Source organism: Pholcus phalangioides, unplaced genomic scaffold (genome assembly GCF_987345545.1).
Source record: "Pholcus phalangioides strain wild (caught in Gottingen) unplaced genomic scaffold, Ppha-v1.0 ptg000010l_1, whole genome shotgun sequence".
NCBI lineage: Eukaryota > Metazoa > Arthropoda > Arachnida > Araneae > Pholcidae > Pholcus > Pholcus phalangioides.
In genome coordinates, this window is record NW_028301603.1 from 7,894,979 (window position 1) to 7,916,257 (window position 21,279).

At 42.6% G+C, this 21,279-nt stretch overlaps 1 protein-coding gene across 1 annotated transcript in view; it reads right to left on the reverse strand.

Annotated features, from left to right (window-relative positions):
• LOC149080830 (MAM and LDL-receptor class A domain-containing protein 1-like) overlaps positions 1-21,279 on the reverse strand; it is a 40,982-nt gene that overhangs the window by 7,115 nt on the left and 12,588 nt on the right. The window contains exon 3 of the mRNA XM_089237392.1: positions 19,169-19,599. Coding sequence (XP_089093518.1) covers positions 19,169-19,599 — 431 coding nt within the window. The remainder of the gene's footprint in view (positions 1-19,168; positions 19,600-21,279) is intronic.

Here is a 21,279-nt window from a genome sequence, read left to right on the forward strand (position 1 = left end):
CGGGGCCCCATGTTTACAGGTTTCATTTTGGGGGCCCTGGATGAATCTCATTCTTTTCTGTCGTTTAACATTGTGAAATTTGCTACACATCGATAGCCCGAGATAAATCCAGTCTGGGCCCCGCTAAAATTCAGCGAATTGGAGTCTGGGGACCCCATAGGCAAATTTTCTGGGGGTACTTGATGAATCACATTTGTTTTATGTTGTTTTATTATTGTAAAATTCGCTTCTTCAGTAAGCTGGTGCTTTCACATGTCCCTTTCCATATGAAGTGGGACGAAATAAACAAGACATGTTGTGATGAGAAGGGGGGGGGGGGGTGGCCGCCAAAGGCTACAGGGGCACAGAGCCCCTAGTATATATATATATTTGTATGTACATATAAAATTTTTATTGTATTTTCAAAAGCTCCCCTCCCTCGAATGGCGCCCCTTGATTTGTCAATACGTTGATGGATTAGCAGGGGTTCTCAAACTGTGCGCGCCAACCTTCGTCAGGGGTGCAGCTTCGCAGTGGTCCTGACAAAGGTTTTTCAAAGAAATGCTTTGCTTACAACTGTTCTTCACATAGGCGTACGTACGGCAGAATTTTCTCGGGGAGGGGGGTTCAAATTTGTTTTTCCTTCTGGGGGTTTTACGTTTTTTCCGGCAAAATAACACTATAATCTTGGCTTAGGTGGGGGGGAGGGTTAGAACCCCAAATCCCCCCTTTGCGTACGCCAATGGCTCTTCATAAGGGAAATGGGTGACGCGGGTGGAAAATGTTTGAGATCCCGTTTTTTTAGGAAAACGAATAAACACCGTGATGATTGCTCATCGCTTACTAACATTGTCGAAACATGGTTTCTGTTTTTTCTCTTTTATTTTATTATACTGAATACTGTATCTATTATTTCCGTGGATTTGAATTGGAATGTCGTGTGTTATGAAAGAGACAAGATTTTTTTCTGATGCAAATAATGAACATCTCACACACAATACATATTTCTGTATTTCTTAAAAAATCGAAACCAGTTGATTGCAGCATCCGTGCGTTCATTGAAATTGGTTATGCACAGAACATGCCGGTTAAAAGCAGTGCCGTCGTTAGGCAGGGGCCCACCAGGGCAAGGACCGTGGGACCTCAAGATAAAAAAGGCTTCACAAAAGTGAGATGTGGTTGAGATTTTCGGGAATTTGCCTGGTAGGGCCTCAGAAAAATCCTTTCATAAATAATGGATCCACACTGATAATTTGTGCTTAACCACCACGTATACATTTATCGCTAATAACAATCATTTTCATAATGATACGCTGGCCATAAAAAAATTACGGTTTCATCATCGAGGTGTATGGATAACTTCTCACTTCATCTCATTAACGGTGATATTTTCTTTTGAAAGTATCGAAATTAGCTTCTGCGGATTGTAGGCATGTAGTGTCTAACTAATTGTATTGTCTCTCTATCTTGATTGAAGTATAATTATTTCAATCTTTATACATATTGTGCAATAATATTCGAAACAACGGTTTGATACAAGAAGTCATTAAAAACATATATAAACAGGACTTGTAGTCTTTTGAGGATTAACGCGTTTATTGCAGCGCTTCTCAACCTTTTTTGACCCACGGAGCCCTTTTCCGGTATGTAATTTGTATGGCGGAGCCCAGACGCCTATTTTTTTATTTATTCATCAAAGTTTCTGACTTATTTTTATTATTCAAAAATATTAATTATTTTTTTCAAATTTACTTTTTTTTTATTTATTTTCCTCGAGTGGCCACGGAGCCCTAAGGGATCTGCGGGGCACTGGTTGGGAACCGCTGGTTTATCGGAATCCTCCAATATTGCCAAACTGATTGATTTGGCATGAACAGGCTGGTAGGGTTACTAGTTGGCGAGATGTCACGTTTCCCGCTCAAAGGCTTTTCTTCTTTACCCTTCAGAACGCCTGCGGTCATTTTCGCTCTCCTCTGCCTCCTCAGTATGTTACGGGACATCGATGCTGATCTCGATGTATTTTCTCTTTTGAAATCGCTTTGTCGTCTCCCCAGTATGTGTTCGGCCTCAGAGTAATAATTCTTTAACTTGATTATAGTCCTGTACCTTCTCTTCCGGCTCGCGGGCAATTATCTGGTTCAATTCGTAGGGAAGAAGTCCCAAGAGCTCGGCTAACCAATATTCCCTTGCCAGGGCGACGTGACGAGCTTGCCGCTCGAACAGCACCAGCTCGTTTACAGACTTATGTCTTCTTCCATCCTGAATTTTTGCATCATGTTCTGAAAATTACGGCTAGGGGTTCTGCCGCGCTCAGCCTGATTACACTCCTCTCTTCTGGCTCCTGTTTCGATCCTCAGTCTTTCGAGTTCATGTTCCATCTCCTTTTCTCTACGTCTCTCCTCTCTATCTCTACGTCGCTCCTCCATCTCTCTTTCCTATTGCCTATGATCGTTTTCAGCATCTCTCTGCATGTCGCTTAGTTGTACACTTCACTTTCCTGTTTGGCACTCATTAATTGCATTAAGTTGAACTCCGGTCGGACTTCTACCCCCAAGTTGGTGGCCATGATCTTCCTTGTTCCCTTTTGCCAAATACGCCATCTTTATTTATCGTCTCGGTACTTGCTTCTCTTCCTTTAATTAAAGGATTAAACCTTAGGCAGGATTGCCTCTATCAGCACCGTAGTCGGGTTAACTTCGCGGAAAAAAAGAAAACAGCGTGGGAGCTCAACACACTGCTGCTATCCTTCTATACCAGTGGTTCTCAACCTTAGCGAGCCCGCGGCCCGGTTTCATTCATTTTTGTGAGTTTAAAGGTCAGTCAAACACACGACCAACAGAAAATGAATGAGGAGGAAAAAGGAAACGGCTAATCACTCGCGGCCAGGTATGAATGATGTTAGGGCCCGGCGGTTTAGAAACACTGTTCTATACGAACCGGGTTGGTTTCACCGTGGCTAGGACCCAAGGTTTCTAGAATATATAGAAGAATAGGCTAGGACCCTCTTCTTCTAATTCAGCTCACAGTCTTGAGTCGTTGAAGACAAGTTCCCATCCTGCCGACTGCGCAGTAAACTTTCCCCCGACTTCTTATCAGTCGTAGGTCTTCGGCTGTACTTCTATTACGATTTCAGGGAGAAACAACTGGGTTCTAGACACCCAAAAGAAGAAAACAACACTTTATTTCGTTTATTATCCAATATCCCCAACGAAACCGTCAAGTCTCTTCGGTACAAACTTTCACACCCTACCCCTCACTTTTTCGAATGTCTCCCTCCGTTCTCTTTTCTTTTTCTCGCGACTTCTCTCTCCTCGACCTTTTTCCACCCTCTTTTCTCCTGAACCTTACAGGCCCCCAAACTAGATATATCTTGGGCTTCCGCTATCGCAAATTTTTCAATGTTAAAGCAGCAAGAAAACAATGACATCCCTCAAGGGCCCCTGCAAATGAAACCTTTTAACTTGCCCATGAAGGTATATATGCACCCCCCAACAAACAGGTCGAGTATCCCGACCCTGTTTGTTGGGTGCACTGGTGATATATGTATATTATAAATATGATACCTGTCGGCATGGCCACCACAAGGGCAGGGCCGACAGGGGCCGGAAGGATTCTTATCACTTTTTGATTTTTCACACTATAAATTAACCACAGAAGGGCCCGTCAAAAAGATGGTTTGGGGGGCTTGCCATCTATTTCAGCCTAGGAGCCCTGCTTCTTCTTCTTCTTACCAGGCAGGGATCTGGCTCTGTCCCGCTAGGGATATTAGCCATTTACTCGGCTGAGTTGGTCCGTGCTGGAGAGTGCTGAAGGTGTCGACCGGGAAGCCCTCGAGATACATTCGAAGGCCATCCGGTCCGGCACATCCAGCCCCCTTTCCTCTTTTTATCCATGATGAGGGCACTATCCAGTCCCCTCCCCCCCTCCCATCAAGCAGCCTAGCATTAGTGGTGTCCCTGTGGGCCGCTCGTTCCGACCTGATCTGATGCAATTCTGCCATCTGGCTCCTTACCAAGCTGTGGCTCCCGATGTTGCACATGCGCACCACCCAGCGAAGCCCTACCTCTCCAGAATTTCTTCATCATCAAATATCATATTTAACAATTATTTACAAAAATGTCAGAAACTGCTTCGCGAGCATTCGCCTCCTCGGGGCGCAGCGTTCCCTGTGTGCCGTTCATCTTCTGCCTCGCGACACTGTGCCACTTCGGGGGCAGATGATGTTGTCGGTGCTTGTCGTTTGCTTTCGTATCTAAGCTGAGAGTTGAAAACGTATCTTCGGATGTGTTGGAGGGCGGTTCACTGGCGATGTTGAGCGTCCTTTTATCACTTTATTCCTCCACCTCGTCTGAGTCTTCCTCTGACGAAGCAGCCATCGAGGGTTTTCTGTTACTTTGTGGACGAGCTTCTATAGGCATGTAGTCGTTTTGGTTATGTTCAAGAAGGCGTATAAGTTTTCCTATTTTCTCCGTGCGGTCTGCCCTTTTCAGAAGTTCCGCTCTCCATAAAGATATGTTTTCTTCTGAAGGCGCACCAAAATGTAACTCCTTTGTGAGGGGGCATTTTGTGGAGTAGTGCATGGGGGTGTCTCTTTCCCCGCACTTGCAGCTGTCGGTTGATCGAACATGAAATCTTTTGAGGTAGGCGGGAAAGGGCCCGTGCTCTGTAAGGTACAGGGTCATTCCCCTTGACCAGCCATTGTCACCAATCTTGACCTTCGGAAGGATCTGATAGATCTTTCTTCCTGTTTTGGTGTTGGTTTCCCACTGTTGTTGCCATTTTCGAAGCATGGTTTGCTTAAACTTGTAAGGAAACCTCCACGGTTTCCTTCTTGGTGGCCTGTTTAGCCAGTGTGTCTGCCTCCTCGTTTCCCCAGTTGCCTTCGTGCGCCTTCACCCAGGAGAGCGAGATGTTTGAGCTATTAATAAGAATTCCTCTGATAATTCGGGCTGCTTCCGTTTTGGATAGCGGGTCAGCAATCGATTGAAGTGATGAGAGAGAATCCGTTATTATTCTGACTGGTCGATTCATCACTTGGGCCTTTTTGACTGCCTCCAGAATAGCATACATCTCTGCTTGGAAGACCGAGGTCTCGTTATTTAGTTTATAGGCCCATTTGTGTGTAATTTTCTGTTTTTCGATGATGACGAGAGCTGCCGCCGTGGCTTCATCCATTCTAGACCCGTCTGTGTAAATCTCTGTCTCTGTTGTTGGTTGCTCCTCTTTCAGACAGATTTGTCCCTGCTTGGTGCTGGTGGCTGGGTGGGCCGACCATCCTGTAGCCTTTTGGTCTATTTGTGAGGGCGTGACTATCCCGCAGCTTCTCTCCGGTCTGGCGGGTCTTTTAAGCCTGGTCAGCAGTCCCATCTTGGCTTCAAACTCTGTCCAGAGACTTAGTGGGGGGAGACCCGTGATCGTCTGAAGGGCGTTGGTCGGGGTCGTCGAATATGCTTTCGTGATGTATAGCAAGAAGCCCCTTTGCGTAGAATCCAGCTTCTTTTTGGCTTGTTGGGACAGTTTTTTCCCCCAGACTGGTGCCGCGTATGTGAGAATTCTTTGGATGACTGTGATGTATAATATTCGCCGCATTCTGCTGTTTATTCCCCAGTTGCTGCCCGCACAGCTGAGTAGAGTGGGGAGAATTCTATTGGCCTTGTCTCCTTGTTGCTGAATGTGGTCCACAAACGACATCTTTCCATCAATGTGTACTCCGAGGTATTTAAGTACCTTGGTTCTCTTTATTAGTGAGCCATTCATTCGGAGCGATATGGGGTTTTTGGAGGAGATCCATAAAAATTTGGATTTTTCCGTTGTCACCTCTAATCCATGTGCCATCCAGTTATGTATTGTGTCGAGGACCCCCATAGCCCTTTTCCTTGTCTTTTCTTTGGTATGATCCGATACCAACACTGCAATATCATCAGCGAACGCTTGTATTCTGGTGTTGTTTGGCCACTTTGTTTTAAGTAGGCTGTCTATGACTGCGTTCCAAAGTGTTGGCCCGGAGCAAGAGCCTTGCGGGCAGCCCTTGGAAAGGTCGTGAGTGGCTAGTCCGTCTTGCGTCTGTATCGCAACTTTTCTTCCTTTCAACGTGTTGCATGCTATTTTGAAGAGTTGGTTTGAGATTGGCATATTGTTGAGTTTTTCTATGATTGTACTGTGTTTGATCGAGTTGAACGCGTCTTTGATATCTAATGAGATAAGCACTGTGTCGAGCATAGCCTTTTTTCGTTTGCCGATTTCTTCTTTTATTTCAAGCAATGCGTGCTCAGTTGAGCGTCCCTGGCGGAATCCAAATTGTTTGTCGCTCCACCAGTTCTCTTTCTCGGTGTGGTATATGATACGTTGGGTTATGATCTTCTCCAGCGTTTTTCCGATAGTTGGAAGAAGATGTATTGCACGGAACGAGTGTATGTCCCTTGGATCCTTATCTTTCTTGAGGATAAGGAAAATCTTCCCCAACTTGAAGTGCTGAGGGAATACACTCAATTGAAAACATTTATTAAACATAGCGGGCAGGAATCCGGGGAACGTTCGGTTAATGGATTTGAGAAGTTTATTATTGATGTGGTCGTGGCCCGGTGCTTTCTTGTCATTGAAACGATTAATAACTCTAGATATTTCTGGTTTCGTAATCGGCCTTTCTCTGATTTTATTGTTCCTGGGGGTACTTAAAAGTTGTTCGAGATCGAGTTCCCTGGATGTGTTGCAAGCAGGAAACATCCTCTCCAGTTGGCGTTTTGCTGCGTCCATTATCGTGAGATTTTCTCCCTCCTCCATCATAAGTTGGGCTGGTCTTGCTTTTCTTTTCACTGTGCCTTTATATGTTGCACCGTATGGATCCGATGCCTCCGTGCAAAACTTTTTCCATTGATCTCGTTTGGCTTTTTTAATCGCTTTTGTGTAAGCTGCTCTAGTTCTGTGGAATGTTTCCTTGGCCCTGATTTTTTCCTCGTCCTTGGCTTTGTTGTATCGTTTTTTGCTGGCCCGATATCGTTTCCTCATGATCTCGAGGTCTTGGCTCCACCATGGGGTGTGATCTTTTTCTGTCTCTCTGGAGACCTTTAGTGTCTCGTCCCCGATATTCTGGAGAATTTTGAAGGTTTCCTCTACTGTTTGCTCGAGTTCATTTTCGTTATTGGTCCTGTTGAATTTATGTGTCAGCCCCTTCACCTTTGGTTTTAGCTTTTTGAGAAAGTTTTCGATCCGCCTTCTTGAGTTAGAGAATTTTGTTATTGATTCTGTTTTGGGGCTATTGTGTACCTGAATGACTATGTATTTGTGTAGACCTGGGCTTGCTTCTTCGTGAATTTGCCACTCGATGCGGTCCAGTATGGTATGTTCGTTTATAAGGGTGACGTCAGGGGACCCTGTTTTTCCATCGTGGCTGTATGTGATTCCTCCGTCATTGAGATCGTTAGGTTAGAGGATCTTATAAAATCCAGGAGTTTTGAGCCCCTGGGTTTAGTTGTTTTTGTATCCAAACACCGTGTGGGGTCCATTGAGATCTGCACAGATGATGGTCGGTGTGGTGTCAGCTCTTCTTATTACTGTGTGGAGTTCATTTGTCGTGTCTTTTAGTTTATCGTATGGGGACGAGTAAGCTGATGAAAATATGTACTCTCGATTCGTGAGACTGGTCTTGATGGTTACACTGTTCTCTGACGTTGCGAACGTTGTTCCTTGAATTCTGTTGTTTGGGATCAAGATAGCAGCTTTCTTGTTGATCGACGTCCACTGTGCCCATTTTTGTGGGAATCCTTTCAGTGTTCCGTCGTCTCTGACACCCCAGGGCTCCTGCAGTAGAACCATGTCTATTTTTTGTTCTTGAATAAATTTAATCAGAAGATGAGTGACTGGCTCACTCCTGTCACAATTATATTGAAGCAGTTTAGTGCTCTGTTGGTTCATTTTTTGTGTTTTTCTTTCGTTTAGATATGTAGTTGTTTTAGCAGCGGTGTGTTGTGGACGATATTGCGAGATGGTATTTCAATTTGAAATTGTTTGAGATCTCTCGACTGATGGCGTTGGCGAAGATTGGGCTCGAGCACACTATTTGTATGCCGTCGTTGGTCATTTTGGTGTTAAGAATGTACTTATCGAGTTTTGAGTACGCCATTTGTTCGATGAGGTCTCGTCTCGTTCTCTGCGTGTTGATACGTTCCAAAAAGAAAGTTTGGAGTGTGAAGCTTGACCTTTGTGAGATGGCTTGAGCGAAGGTTTTGTGCTGGGTGATTGACGCACTCCTTCGGAGTGTGTGTGGCAGTTGGTTGTGTTCTTTAATTTGATCTCTGTCAATCTCTTTAAATCTTTGTTGATTATTCCTTCTTGGAAAAGTCTGCCTCATGTATCTCTGTATATGAGAGCCTGCGATGTGTTGCCTTCGTTGCCAAGTGTCCGGGTTTCCCATACGTTTGTTACCTCCCTGTTCATAGCCGCTTCTGCTATCATGTACTGGGAGGTTCTGATTGAAGTAGGTCCTATTCTTTCTTCTTCTAGTATTTACTGTGTTCCAACCTTCTTCTGTTGTTCCCTCTATCTGTTCCACTGTGCGTTCTGTGGTCGATGATGCAATGGTGATTTTGAGTGGGGCGTATTGGGCGTTATTTCGAGTGGTCTGTTGTACCTAGCCCTGCTGTAGGATGTGGGAGCCTCTCGGTTCATGCACATAACTTGGTCCCGATGGGTCAAATAGGTCCCGCAAGAGTTAAATGAAAACTTGACCCAAAATCGTAACCGATTTCCGTAACACAAAAACGTCACCGACTTCCGTTATATAAAATTGTCACTAATTTCGGTTGCATAGAAACGGGCCCTTTTCAAATTTGTGATTTTATGTTATAGAGTAGATTATAATAAATTTCTGTTAATTTCAATGGTATTTGAAAGCTATGAACTCAAAATTTATTTTTAATAAATTCATTCCCATCCACTCTCTAAGCCATATAATGATAAATCGCATAAAGGCCCTTGGCCCTGCGGGTTATTTGATGTGGCCTGGCTTCCTCAAACCTAATTTTGTAAAAATGAACTAAGCGACACACATTTTCAGATCACTTAAATGACCCGGGACACAGTTCGGGAACACTTAAGCGATCCGTATTACATTTAGAGATCCCTCGAGTGGCATGCGGCATCCTTTTAGAGCACTTAAGCGGCCCCCAGTGCGGTTCTACATCACTCAAGTTACCCGCGGCACATTCTCACATTATTCAAGTGATCCGCGGCATATAATTATGGATCGCTTGAGTGATGCGTGGCACAGTGCCAGAGCACTTGAGCAGCCCGGAGACGTTTCCAGATCACTTGGATCCGCGAAACATTTAGAGATCCATAAAGTGGCTCTGTAGGACACTTATCAATAGGGTCAATCATGTTACTTCAAGTGGCCACAAACTATCGAAACGTTTTTCTCGTTTTTGGCTCACCGAGTAAGATGCCATTAAGAATATTTCATATTTTCATAAAGGGTGGTTGATGACGTAAGCATTATTAAAACCCTCCCCCTTGTCAACAAAAGCAAACAAATCGGAAATTCCTCTTTCCCCCCCCCCATCGATGCTGACGTAATACTTGAATGACCCCTCATGTATTAAGGCGTATGTAAAAAGGCCCCTTATGTCTAAAAAGGCTCATGTAAAAAAGTGCAAGAAAGAACTGATCGGGAAAAAACAGACTGCGGGGGAGTGAATTCTAGTTGAGGGCGAAGAGAAAGAGATACATGGGGGGGGGGGGGGGGTGTTACAATGTAATTTTCCCCGTACTGTGTTTTTTCATGTTCTTTCTCCATATACGCAATTTTTCCCCCTCTTTTGCGGACTTTCTTCTTTCCCTGAACTTGGCCGCTGCTGTATGACTTGTATGTTATATATTCTAGAAACCATATATTAAATGTTCTTCGTCAGACTATATTAAGGACCCTACTATATTAAAGGGCCCTACACACGAACCTACGGCCCTACCTAACGAATAACATTTAATATATGGTTTCTAGAATATATAAAGGCCCCTACACACGCTCAGTTATACCTGCACAGTTATACCTATACAATCATAACTGCGCAGGCATAACTGAACGGCTCTATGCATCCACACCATTCAGTTATACCATGGGCGGAGATACGGGGGGCGGGGATTTCCCCCCCCCCCCAGCGTCAAAGGTGAAGTTCACTGATCGAATTTATACACTGAAGAGCCAAAAAAACAGGTGCACCTGCCTAATATTGTGTAGGGCCCCCGCGAGCCCGCAGAAGTGCCGCAACACGACGTGGCATGGACTCGACTAATGTCTGAAGTAGTGCTGGAGGTAATTGACACCATGAATCCTGCAGGGCTGTCCATAAATCCGTAGGAGTAAGAGGGGGGTGGAGATCTCTTCTGAACAGCACGTTGCAAGGCATCCCAGATATGTTCAATAATGTTCATGTCTGGGGATTTAGGTGGCCAGCGGAAGTGTCTAAAGTCAGAAGAGTGTTCCTGGAGCCACTTTATACCAATTCTGGACGTGTGGGGTGTCACATTGTCCTGCTGAAATTGTCCAAGTCCGTCGGAATGCACATGAATGGGTGCAGGTGATCAGACAGGATGCTTACGCACCTGTCACCTGTCAGAGTCGTATCTAGACGTATCAGGGGTCCCATATCACGCCAACTGCACACGCCCCATACCATCACAGAGCCTCCACCAGCTTGAACAGTCCCCTGTTGACATGTAGGGTCCATGGATTCATGAGATTGTCTCCATACCCGTACACGTCCATCAGCTCGAAGCAATTGGAACCGAGACTCGTCAGACCAGGCAACGCGTTTCCAGTCCTCAACAGTCCAATGTCGGTGTTGTCGGGCCCAGGCGAGGCGTAAAGCTTTGTGTCGTACAGTCATCAAGGGTACACGAGAGGGACTTCGGCTCCGAAAGCCCATATCGATGATGTTTCGTTGAATGGTTCGCACGTTGACACTTGTTGATGGCCCAGCATTGAAATCTGCAGCAATTTGCGGAAGGGTTGCACGTCTGTCACGTTTAATGATTCTCGTCAGTCGTCCCGTTCTTGCATGATCTTTTTCCGGCCGCAGCGATGTCGTACATTTAATTTTTTACCGGTAAACCCCAATATTCACGGTACACTCGTGAAATGGTCGTACGTGAAAATCCAAATTTCATCGCTACCTCGGAGATGCCATGTCCCATCTCTCGTGCGCCGACTATAACACCACGTTCAAACTCACTTAAATCTCAATAACCTGCCATTGTAGCAGCAATAACTGATCTAACAACTATGCCAGACACTTGTTGTGTTAAATAGGCGTTGCCGACCGCAGCGCCGTACTCTGATTGTTTCCATATCTCTTTATTTGCATACCCATGCCTGTACCAGTTTTTTTTGGCTCTTCAGTTTATATGCATATATGAATTGACATCATCATAATCGTGCTCCCCCCCCCCCCCCCAAAAAAAAAATAATGACCTTAGTCTTGTATCGTTTCTCTCGCCGTTGTCTCTTTCCTTTCCACACTCTTCCCGCCCACAGGGGGTGCTGCGTGCGGGAGGGTTTTCTTATATTTATTATGCGTGTGAGTGTGTGCGCGCGCGCTCCAGAGAGAGAGAGAATGCCGTTTTTTGTTTTCAGCTTTTCAAATAAATGGTTAAATATTGTCAGTGTTTAAAATTAGGACTGGAGTAGCGTTATTAGATCAGTGAGAACCAATGTTCATCAAGGAAGGAGTTCATAGAGTACACAAAAATTCATTTAAAGAACGAAAATTGATTTGGATATATCGATTAATAACATTTGCCTGAAACATGGGTTCTCAAACTCTACCATGCCAAGATTTGTAAGGCACGCCACGGAATGGTGGTCCTGACCAAGGTTTTTCGAAGAAACTCTTTGTCAAACTGCTTTGGGGAGTCTGCGGATAGTTTGGGCGCCGCGTGGGGAAAATATTAGAGAAGCCCTGGGGCCTAAGGTATTGGCCATTCAATATCAACCAACAAAAAATTTAAAATATCCTGTGATTTATACAATAACTATCTTATAGATAAATATGAAAGTATGTAACACTGTTCTTTATACAAATCTACAGTTTTAGGCCGATCGTCGCCAGATTTTGCATATATACCAAACAGGACCGGGAATGAACCGTAGGCTACTTGAATAGCTAGTCAGAGCTGGACAAATGCCCGAAATGGGCGAAAAACTGTCGGGCAACAATGGTTTTGGGGCCTCAACAATCACTTTCGGAACGTTTACTTTGGTTACCATGGTTCCCTAACAATGCGTTTCAGACATGCATATGTATATGTTACGGTAAAAGCCCGAATTACCAAGTCGAGTTGGTAAAAGTCCGAAATACGCTAGAAAACGTATACATTTCGGGCTTTTACCAAGCAGTTCTGTAAAAGCTGACATTCAGTAACTTTCATGAGAATTAGTAAAAATGCGAATTTTCTAATTTTCATAAATTTGAAAGCTTGTCATTTATAAATCACAACGATCCTGATGCTAATTAAGATCATAATTAATTAACTAATTGGTTATTCCAATTAGTGAAAATTACTAAAATTGAGAATTTACTAATTATCATAAATTTGATAGCTTGTCATTTATTAATCACAACGGTGTTTAATGCTGCCATTATAAGTTCATTCCTTTATAATGGTTTGTCATTTTTCCAATCCTCCCAGTAATTGAAGAAAACCCGGGAAGCGCCGGGTATTTTCGCTAGCCCATATACAGGGTTTCCTGTAAGTGCTAATGCGGCCTTTCAACCACCCATGGCCTGCCACGTCCATCTCATCAACCGCCCATCGTAGAGGTATAGTTCGAATTTAAAAAATGCTTAAAAAGGCGTTTGAATAATATTCGCTGCACAAGCTGGACGCATGACGTCACTAACAACAGAAAACAACAACTACGACGACGACAAAAATGAGAATAAAAATGTTCAACGCCAGACGGATGGAACTCAATGCTTGCCTCAAATCATCAACACTCCGGCACGAAGTTAAAAAAATCATTATCCACCAACATGCGAGTTCAACTGCAAAATGAGAAGGAAAAGACGTCTTCATTCCACGTATCCCAATTATCACTGAAGAAATGCCATTCGCATTCAAGAGATTACAGTTCCGAATTACATATTCAGCTTTTCCTGGGGAACTGCAAATTTGCAGTAATTAAATATATATAAAAAAAAAAAAAATGTGTGTAATCCAAAGCCCTTTAATTGACCATGCCAATAGTGGTCACAATGATGAAGGAGATGTAGACCATTAGTAAAAATGGGTCTGGCGCTCTGTATAACTGTTTCACGGTCACGGTCACAGTTCCGGATTCGTTTAGCTTTTGACATGACAATCAACAAAGCGCAAGGCCAGTCGTTAGCAGTGGCACGTATCAACCTACTTGAGCACTGTTTTTCACACGGACAGCTTTAAGAAATAATTAATAAGCTATACATACATAAATTTTATACGGGGCGGGTATCAGCTAGTACGAAATAAAATGAAAATGAGCTATCCCAAAAGTATACACAATTAATGCTAAATTTGTTTGAACAGATGCGTCTCAAAAACATATGCTGCTTCGTATCACATTGTACACTCGGTTCTCTATAGACTGAACCAGCTTTTACGCAATTCTTTTTTTTTTTTAATGAATATAATGAATACTCTATTACCGCCATAGGCAGGTACAGAGAGAAGTGTGAAAACTGAATTATTAGCATAGGTGGAAGAGCGGAGGTAGATATTCACCCCTTCTCTCCCTCATTTCAGGAGTCCGTATCCACTTATAAGGGGCCATTCAAGTATTACGTAAGCAGATTTTCAGCCATTTTTGACCCCCAACCCTTGTCAGCAAAAGTAAGCAAAACACTGACCCCCCCCCCCCCCCCCATTGTCAGCAAAATTTCGTCAGCAACTTAGAATATTTCATATCTTCAAAAAGGGGTGGTTGATGACGCAAGCAACCTCCAAACCCCCTCCCCACTTGTCATCAAAAGTCAGCAAATCTGAAACCCCTCCCCCCCCCCACCTCGATGCTGACGTAATACTTGAATGACCCCGAAGTACAGCTTCCCATGAGCAGGAACTTGATATGCGGTATATGAATGCCCAAAAGTTTTCGATAGGGTTGAGATATAAATTCCTTGCGGGTCAATCAATTGTAGACAAAATTTTGCTTCTTAAATTGCATTTGTTTTGTTTGCAGCGTTAATGGATACATTCGTGCTGAAATATCCATTTTTTCCCTATCAGTTTTACAAACGGCATCAAATTAATTAATTTCCATCATTTTCACATGACTGTCGCAATTTCGGCGCCCATCTGAAAATGTAAACGAAGCCTGACCATAGTATCCAAAGACTGTCCATCACATCACTGATCCATCACCCCGTTGACAACTTTCTTTCTTTCAAACAGAGCACATTTCTGGTCTATCGCCGTAGGCAATCTACTGCTGGAATTGCGCATGTGTACCAAACAAGTCTAAGTATCTATCACGCCGCCAGGCTGTTGTTTCGACGAGATTCAATACCGAAACAAATTTGAAAGACCTCCAACTTTCATTTGTGTAGCCTTTTTTGATAACGAGGCGAGTTCCATCTATTATTATCAATATTAGTAGATGCGGTGAAGATTGCAAAGCAATTAGAATTTTGGTTTTGCACCTTACCTGAAAGTTTTTATTTTAGCGGGAAATGTGTCATCCTAGGTTTCTTAGGAAATTTTAGGTAACTTTGACCATTTTCTAGTTGCCATTTTTTTTAAATTAGAGTATCAACTTGTTTTGGATTCATTAAGTGAGAGACGAAGAAGATGAAGTTCTGAGCAACCAGGAGGAAGACGACATTTATTAGGTCATAACTGAATGACTCCATGGGCCCTTACACAACCGAATGTGACGAAGACGACGAGATCTTGAGTCCAAACAACATTCGGTCGTAATCACCGAATTTCGAGATTGGTGATTTCGTGAGGGGGGGGGGGGATCTATCAAACACGACACATGGCCAAAATTATGAACAAGTGTGATGATGAAGATTTGGAAGTTTCTATCCTTGAGAACAAAACAAGCGACAAAGGGAATCTTATAGTTTACCTCGAGTGCCGGATGAGGTAAGTGTTTCTCCCAATGACATTGTGCTCTAGCCCAGTGGTTCTCAACCTGGGGCCATAAGGCCTCCTTGTGGTCCTGGGATATTCTGGGGGGGGGGGGCACGGGAGAAAACCAGAAGAAAGGTGATCCACGACAGGTGGTGAAGGAAGTCAGAGCTGTGAAACCTTAAAAGTGAAACATGGTTGAAAAATATTACTACTTTCAGAATTCATCAGATCCGTCCATAGAACCAGGGGCATCTTAACCCTTGGGGTCTGCCTGTCTATAATGGAGGGAGGGGACTGTACTATATGGGATCTGGTACTATGATTTTCATATGTAAGCTGTTACTTCCAGCTAAGTATGGAGAGCCACCAGAACAACGGTTGATGTGTTGGGAGGGTCGATTTATCGTGTATGTTCATTCGTTGGATCGTCCTGTATTTTACACAGACTGTTTTTTACAATATAATTTGACTCCTGGGAGAGATGATAATCCACCATTTGAATCTGTGCTTAGCCAGGATTAGAGAGATTGATCTGATTTATTAAAATTTCATTCATAATAAAAAAATAGAAAGTATCTCACTCTTGCATGAGGGTAGAGGGGGGCCCTGGACAGGACAGGGAGGCCACGAGAAAAAAAAATCTGATCCATAAGGGGGGGGGGGACATGAGCTGAAAAAGGTTAAGAAACACTGCTCTAGCCAACTCCCACTAAAGAAAAGGGGCAATGCCCTCCAGTTCAACGAAGATTCCTCTAGATCAGCGGTTCTCAACCGGTGCTCCGAGGAAAATAAAATGAATCAGTAAATTTGATAGATAAGTAAATAAGAGAGGCCTAATAAGGTTCTGCCATAAAAATTATGTACAAAAAAGCGAGCCAAACAGGGCTCCGCCTTAGAAATCATATACTAAAAAGGGCTCCGCGAGTCAAAAAAAGGTTGAGAACCGCTGCTCTAGATGTTTTTGCAACTAACAATGTCAGATTATTTAGGCTTTTTTTGTGATTTTTGTTTAATTCATCCAATTTGAATGGTTTAAGAGAGTTTTTTTTTTGCAATTAAGTCAGCTTTTGAAAATACAATTTCATTGTATTGCATTATTTTTTGTTGTCATTGTGGTTCTCTTGACATCCCGTGTCGTATCGTCCTAAATCCACTCACAGCCTTGTTATGTACACGAATCAGGCAGTGGGACTAAGTCACTCCATTATGACGGGTTTATTTTTTGATAAAGAAAAGGTGGCACGTCGCATATTAAAATAAAAACGACATAAATCTTAGAACCATGAACCGAACATAAAAATTTTATTTTCGACTTTTAATCAACGAGTCGAAGGGAAATTTTTAACATCAATTTTAAAACTGGACCAGAAAGTCACCCCAGTTGATGGTATTTACTATTGTGTGGCAAGAAATCATCCGTAACAATGTCCTATATTTTGTCTGTGTCCGTGCTAAATAAAATGTTTCGTTCACCTAATAACCTTCTGACGTCACCCATCACTGCCACCACTCAATCAAATCTTTACTTTTAAATTTTTGTTTATTTAACCGTCACTTTGGAACCAATTGTAGTAGAAGCTTCCCAGTCAAGTTGCTTCACAACGAAACCACCATCATTTACGTTATTGACCAATGATAAGGCGCGGACCGGCGCCGCACGAATACAAGGCTTGTGTTGGGAGAGACATTTATGTGTATAGGATATTATCATCAACAGGGACATTCATTTAACGGAAGAGACAGTTTTTCCTATAATATCCGGTTTTTTGGGAAAGGCGATCGACCCCACTTTTCCCTCTGGATCCGCGGTTGCCAGTAGTTTGAAGTTGGAGATAATTTCATTTGTGTACAGTCCCAGAAAATAGAGATTCTCGAACCAATACAAACACGCCAACACAGAGATAAGTCGCCAAAAATGATAATTTTTTCATTTCTAATTATCTTGACGAATTAATATACTATTAGAAATGAATATAAATCCATTTAAAACATATGGAATCCTTTGCAAAGGAACTTTCAAAGTCACTTCTACTTTTCACTAATTGGGAAAACGTACGATATTTTAAGAAAACGCATGTTCTTTTCTAGTTAGAAGTATACCTCTAAAATCAACGGGGTTGTCAAATATCCGATGGATGAAGAATTTGAATCACCCTGTATGTGACAGAAAAATAACTCATAAGAGAGGGGTGAAGGGTGTGGTTGATTCAGCACCTCCTAGAGATACAAGGCCTCTGCACTCTGCTTGTGACGTCAGTAAGTAGTCGATTTTCCCTCAGAATATTCAAAGAAAAAAAATTCCCTGCTCGTGCCAGTGTCATCGTTGTGAAAAAAAGAAATGATCGGGCTCAGAATTGGCGATTTCTATGCCCCACATCCAATCACTATGCGGTATTACTGAGCCAATCAGGAAGATTCTACGCCAAAAGTGATTAAAAACGAAATAGGGTGCTGTGTTTTAAAATGTGGAAAACTTGCTAGGTAGTCTGAATGACGTTTACGGCAAACAGTACAGAGGCCTTCTATCTCTAGGAGGTGCTGGTTGATCACGAAAGAGAAATCTACAGTACTCACCTTTTTTTACTTCCTTCTCTTTTTTTAACGTGAGAAGAAAGAAACCAATCTTGTGCTGAAAAAATTTTGTAATGGAAGTACAGGTATACTTCTCTGAATCCAACGGTTGCAGAGATAGTCCTACGGACAAACTATTTGAATAACCCTGTATAGTATAAAGACACTTATATATGGGAGGGGGGAGTCATGAAAAGAAAGAACGGGGAGGGAAAAATAACAACTTCCGTTCACAGAGTTGCAATAAAGCTTTGCGATGACGAGAAAACAGGGAGAGCGGGAATTCGTTTCTTCCATTTGCATTGGGCTGAGATATCTCGTCCCTGATCATTAAGAGGTTAATTTCATGCCGAAATATTTTTCACATTCCTCGACATTTTGTCATTTATCATCCAAAGGGATATCGGCTGCATTGGAGAAGTTGATGACAGTATAAGAGTCTGTCTATTGTTTCCACTGTTGCGGTGCAAAGCAAAAAAAATGTATGTAATTTTGTAGGACTGTTCGTGGCGCTACTGTAGCATATATATTTTACGTTCTTTGCTGTGTGAACTCGCTTTTGCTTACGCGCCTTCATAGCAGCTTGTGGCTGCCTTCAACTCGATTTTAATCCTTATTATTTTGTTAAGTTTGAGTAATGTTTTACTAATGTTGAAATGTTAAAATTCAGTTCTGATCACATCGATTCTTGATTGCGGATATTTCTACTATGATGGAGTCGGCTATATTTCCGTAATCGGGTTTCCCGCCAACTTGGCGAATTCTCTGTAACAAGTTTGGCGAGTTTCATATTACCCATAATCCCTCAAGAATTATAGCTATGGTAACCCTAATGAGACGCGGAGCCATGATATTCACTAAATCATTAGTTTTCGATGACGCCACACACTGAAACTAACTTTAATTGTTACATATAATTACCTTTCATCAATTTTATGATAAATAATCATTTATTGAAGTGATAAATTTTTAAATTAAAGGTAATATAAGTGATTTAACCTGGCTATATAGTCTTCCTCCGGGGCGCCATAGATAGATACAGATAGATTAACGTCCTCTATGCCTACTTAGGGCTCTAGGAAGCGCCACATTTGTTTTTTGTTGACATCTGGAATTCGGACGCCCTTTGCCGCCTGTGCGGCTTTGACGAATCAAATACTTGAATTTCGCTGTATTTGATGGTATTTATAACCACGACAGCGATTGGCCAGACTGTGACGTCACTTGATTAATATTAATAACATTAATTTATTACATAATAGCATTAATTATTATTTAATGAAATAAGTATTCTAAAAATACAATATAAAGGTCATTATAATAACTGCATCTATACCTATATCTTTAAGTACAAAGTCGGACAGTGTTACCAAATAGATTGATAAAAGATAATATCAGTTATGACCCTCAAGTCACACTGGTGATCTTAAACCACCAACCGTCTGCTTAAAAAGAAGCCGGGACCATTTTACGCGGCAGGTTATTAATTAGGTGGACTTAGTAACACTCGTACCTGAGGAGGGGAGTTCCTCCAGCCGCACATGTTAGCTTCGAAACTGCAATCACCGGAATCTTTGGAGGCGGTCTGCGGTACGACAGGACAAGATCCCACACGGAGAGATATGTCATCAATGGCGATGTTGCCAAATCTGTTGTTACCGACGATGGCGATGAAAAGAAGCTGGAAGGGACTCAGAGACGACAGCGTTGCTTGTGCCCTGTGCCAGGTGTTACCGGCGGTTCCGCTCATTTCCCACACCGTCTTATCGCTGTCTTCTTGGTTCCTCAAGACGAGACGCAGCGTCCCGACCCCGTTCCCATACATGTGAGTGGCGAAACGAATGCATAGAGGGTTGTTGTCGCCTGTCGCTTCGAAGGTCGGGCTTGTCAACATGGCAGTATCTCCAGGCCGTCTCGGATAAGATGTGTCTATGTAACCGAATCCTACGTGGAAAAAAAATGAATCATACATTTACTATATATTAATGACTGTTCATAACCGAAGCAATATTTGGGAGCTCTACTCAAAAAGCAACCTAATGAATTCGAAAGAATACTCTCTAGGATATGGAAGCAACGTTCTACCTCTGTGATTAGAAGTATACCAAGTTTCGTTATTAAGTTGGTAACGCCACTTGTGCATTTAATGCAGCTTGTTATAATCTGCACATATGTATATGTAGCAGGAGTATCCGCAGGCCCTGTCTTTGGAGGAAAGGGAGAGACACGCTAGTGAATTGGAGGGTATATTATGGGGAGAGGGGAAACACTTCGAGAGGAATCATGAGCCACTAACCTTGGAAAAGTATTTTAAATACACAAACTAATTAAAACATCATATAAATGTATTTTCTTTCGATAGCAAATCATTGTTTCATGCCCCCCCCCCCCACGAGGGGTCTAGGTCAATTCGCCGCGCTCAACTTGTCGCGTGACAATTCGTCGCATTCAATTTGTCGCAGCGTCAATTCGTCGTGCTACAAACTCGTCGCGGTACAAATTTGTTGCAGACTCATTTAATCGCGGTACAAATTTTCCGCAGACTCATTTCGTCGCGGTACAAATTTGTCGTAGGCTTATTTCGTCGCGGTACAAATTTGTCACAAGCTCATTTCGTCGCGGTACAAATTTTCCGCAGACTCATTTAATCGCGACAAATTTGAATTGCTTTAAAATTCATATGTTTGTTGTGATCTTATAAATAGGGTAATTGCTTTAGGCGTAAAAAATGGAACTAATTTTTTTTCTCATTTATTGGAAATGTTCCCCCTTCCCATCACTGTTTTAATTTTTTACAAATGAAGTATTCATTGAAGTCATTAAATTTTTAAAATTTAATTTTTACCATATAAGCCGCATCTCTGTCGGGATTTCCATTTCTCGCAGTGAGGGGCGTTGGGAGCTCATTCAAATAATAAATTGGGATCAAATAAATTTTGAAAATTTAGTTTCCATCGTATAAGCCGCGCTTCCCGCTTTCTGTATTACCATTTCTTGCAGCGAGGGGCGTTGGGGTGGGGGGTGCAATGTGGCCCTCCCAGCACTATTTCCGTAATTCACTATTAAATGTATCCATGCAGAGAATATATCTTTCAGGAATTTTTTATGACAATGTATCTAAGTTTTATTTGTAACAGCTGCGAAAAGTCTTATTTTCAAATTATTTTTTTGCAATGCAATGCACATTTCAAATCACTTTGTGTTATCACACCGAAATAATATTCGAACACTCCGACCATAGCCACCAGAACTGGGGGCTGATGCTATTTGAGCCCCCCCCCCCAACTCCAATAACTCATGAATATACAATTCAATGCACCATTTCGCCTCCTGAGTACGGGTTTGAGTCTCTTATAAACGGAATGAATGGCGATTTTCAGCCCCACCTCCTCAATGTTTCTTTCGTGTCGGCACCTTTGACTGGCCAAAGATGCCGGAAGTGTTTGGAACTTGTGGGTTCTTGTCTGGATCTTGAAGTAGGAAATTCTGATTTCTGAATCATTTCTCTGGGTGCTCATACCCATTCCATAAAGTACCCTGGGCACCAACAGCATCTCTGTCTCTGACACCACTGCAAATGTCAATCGATTTTTGATTTTTTTTCAGCTCCAAAGTAACAACTCT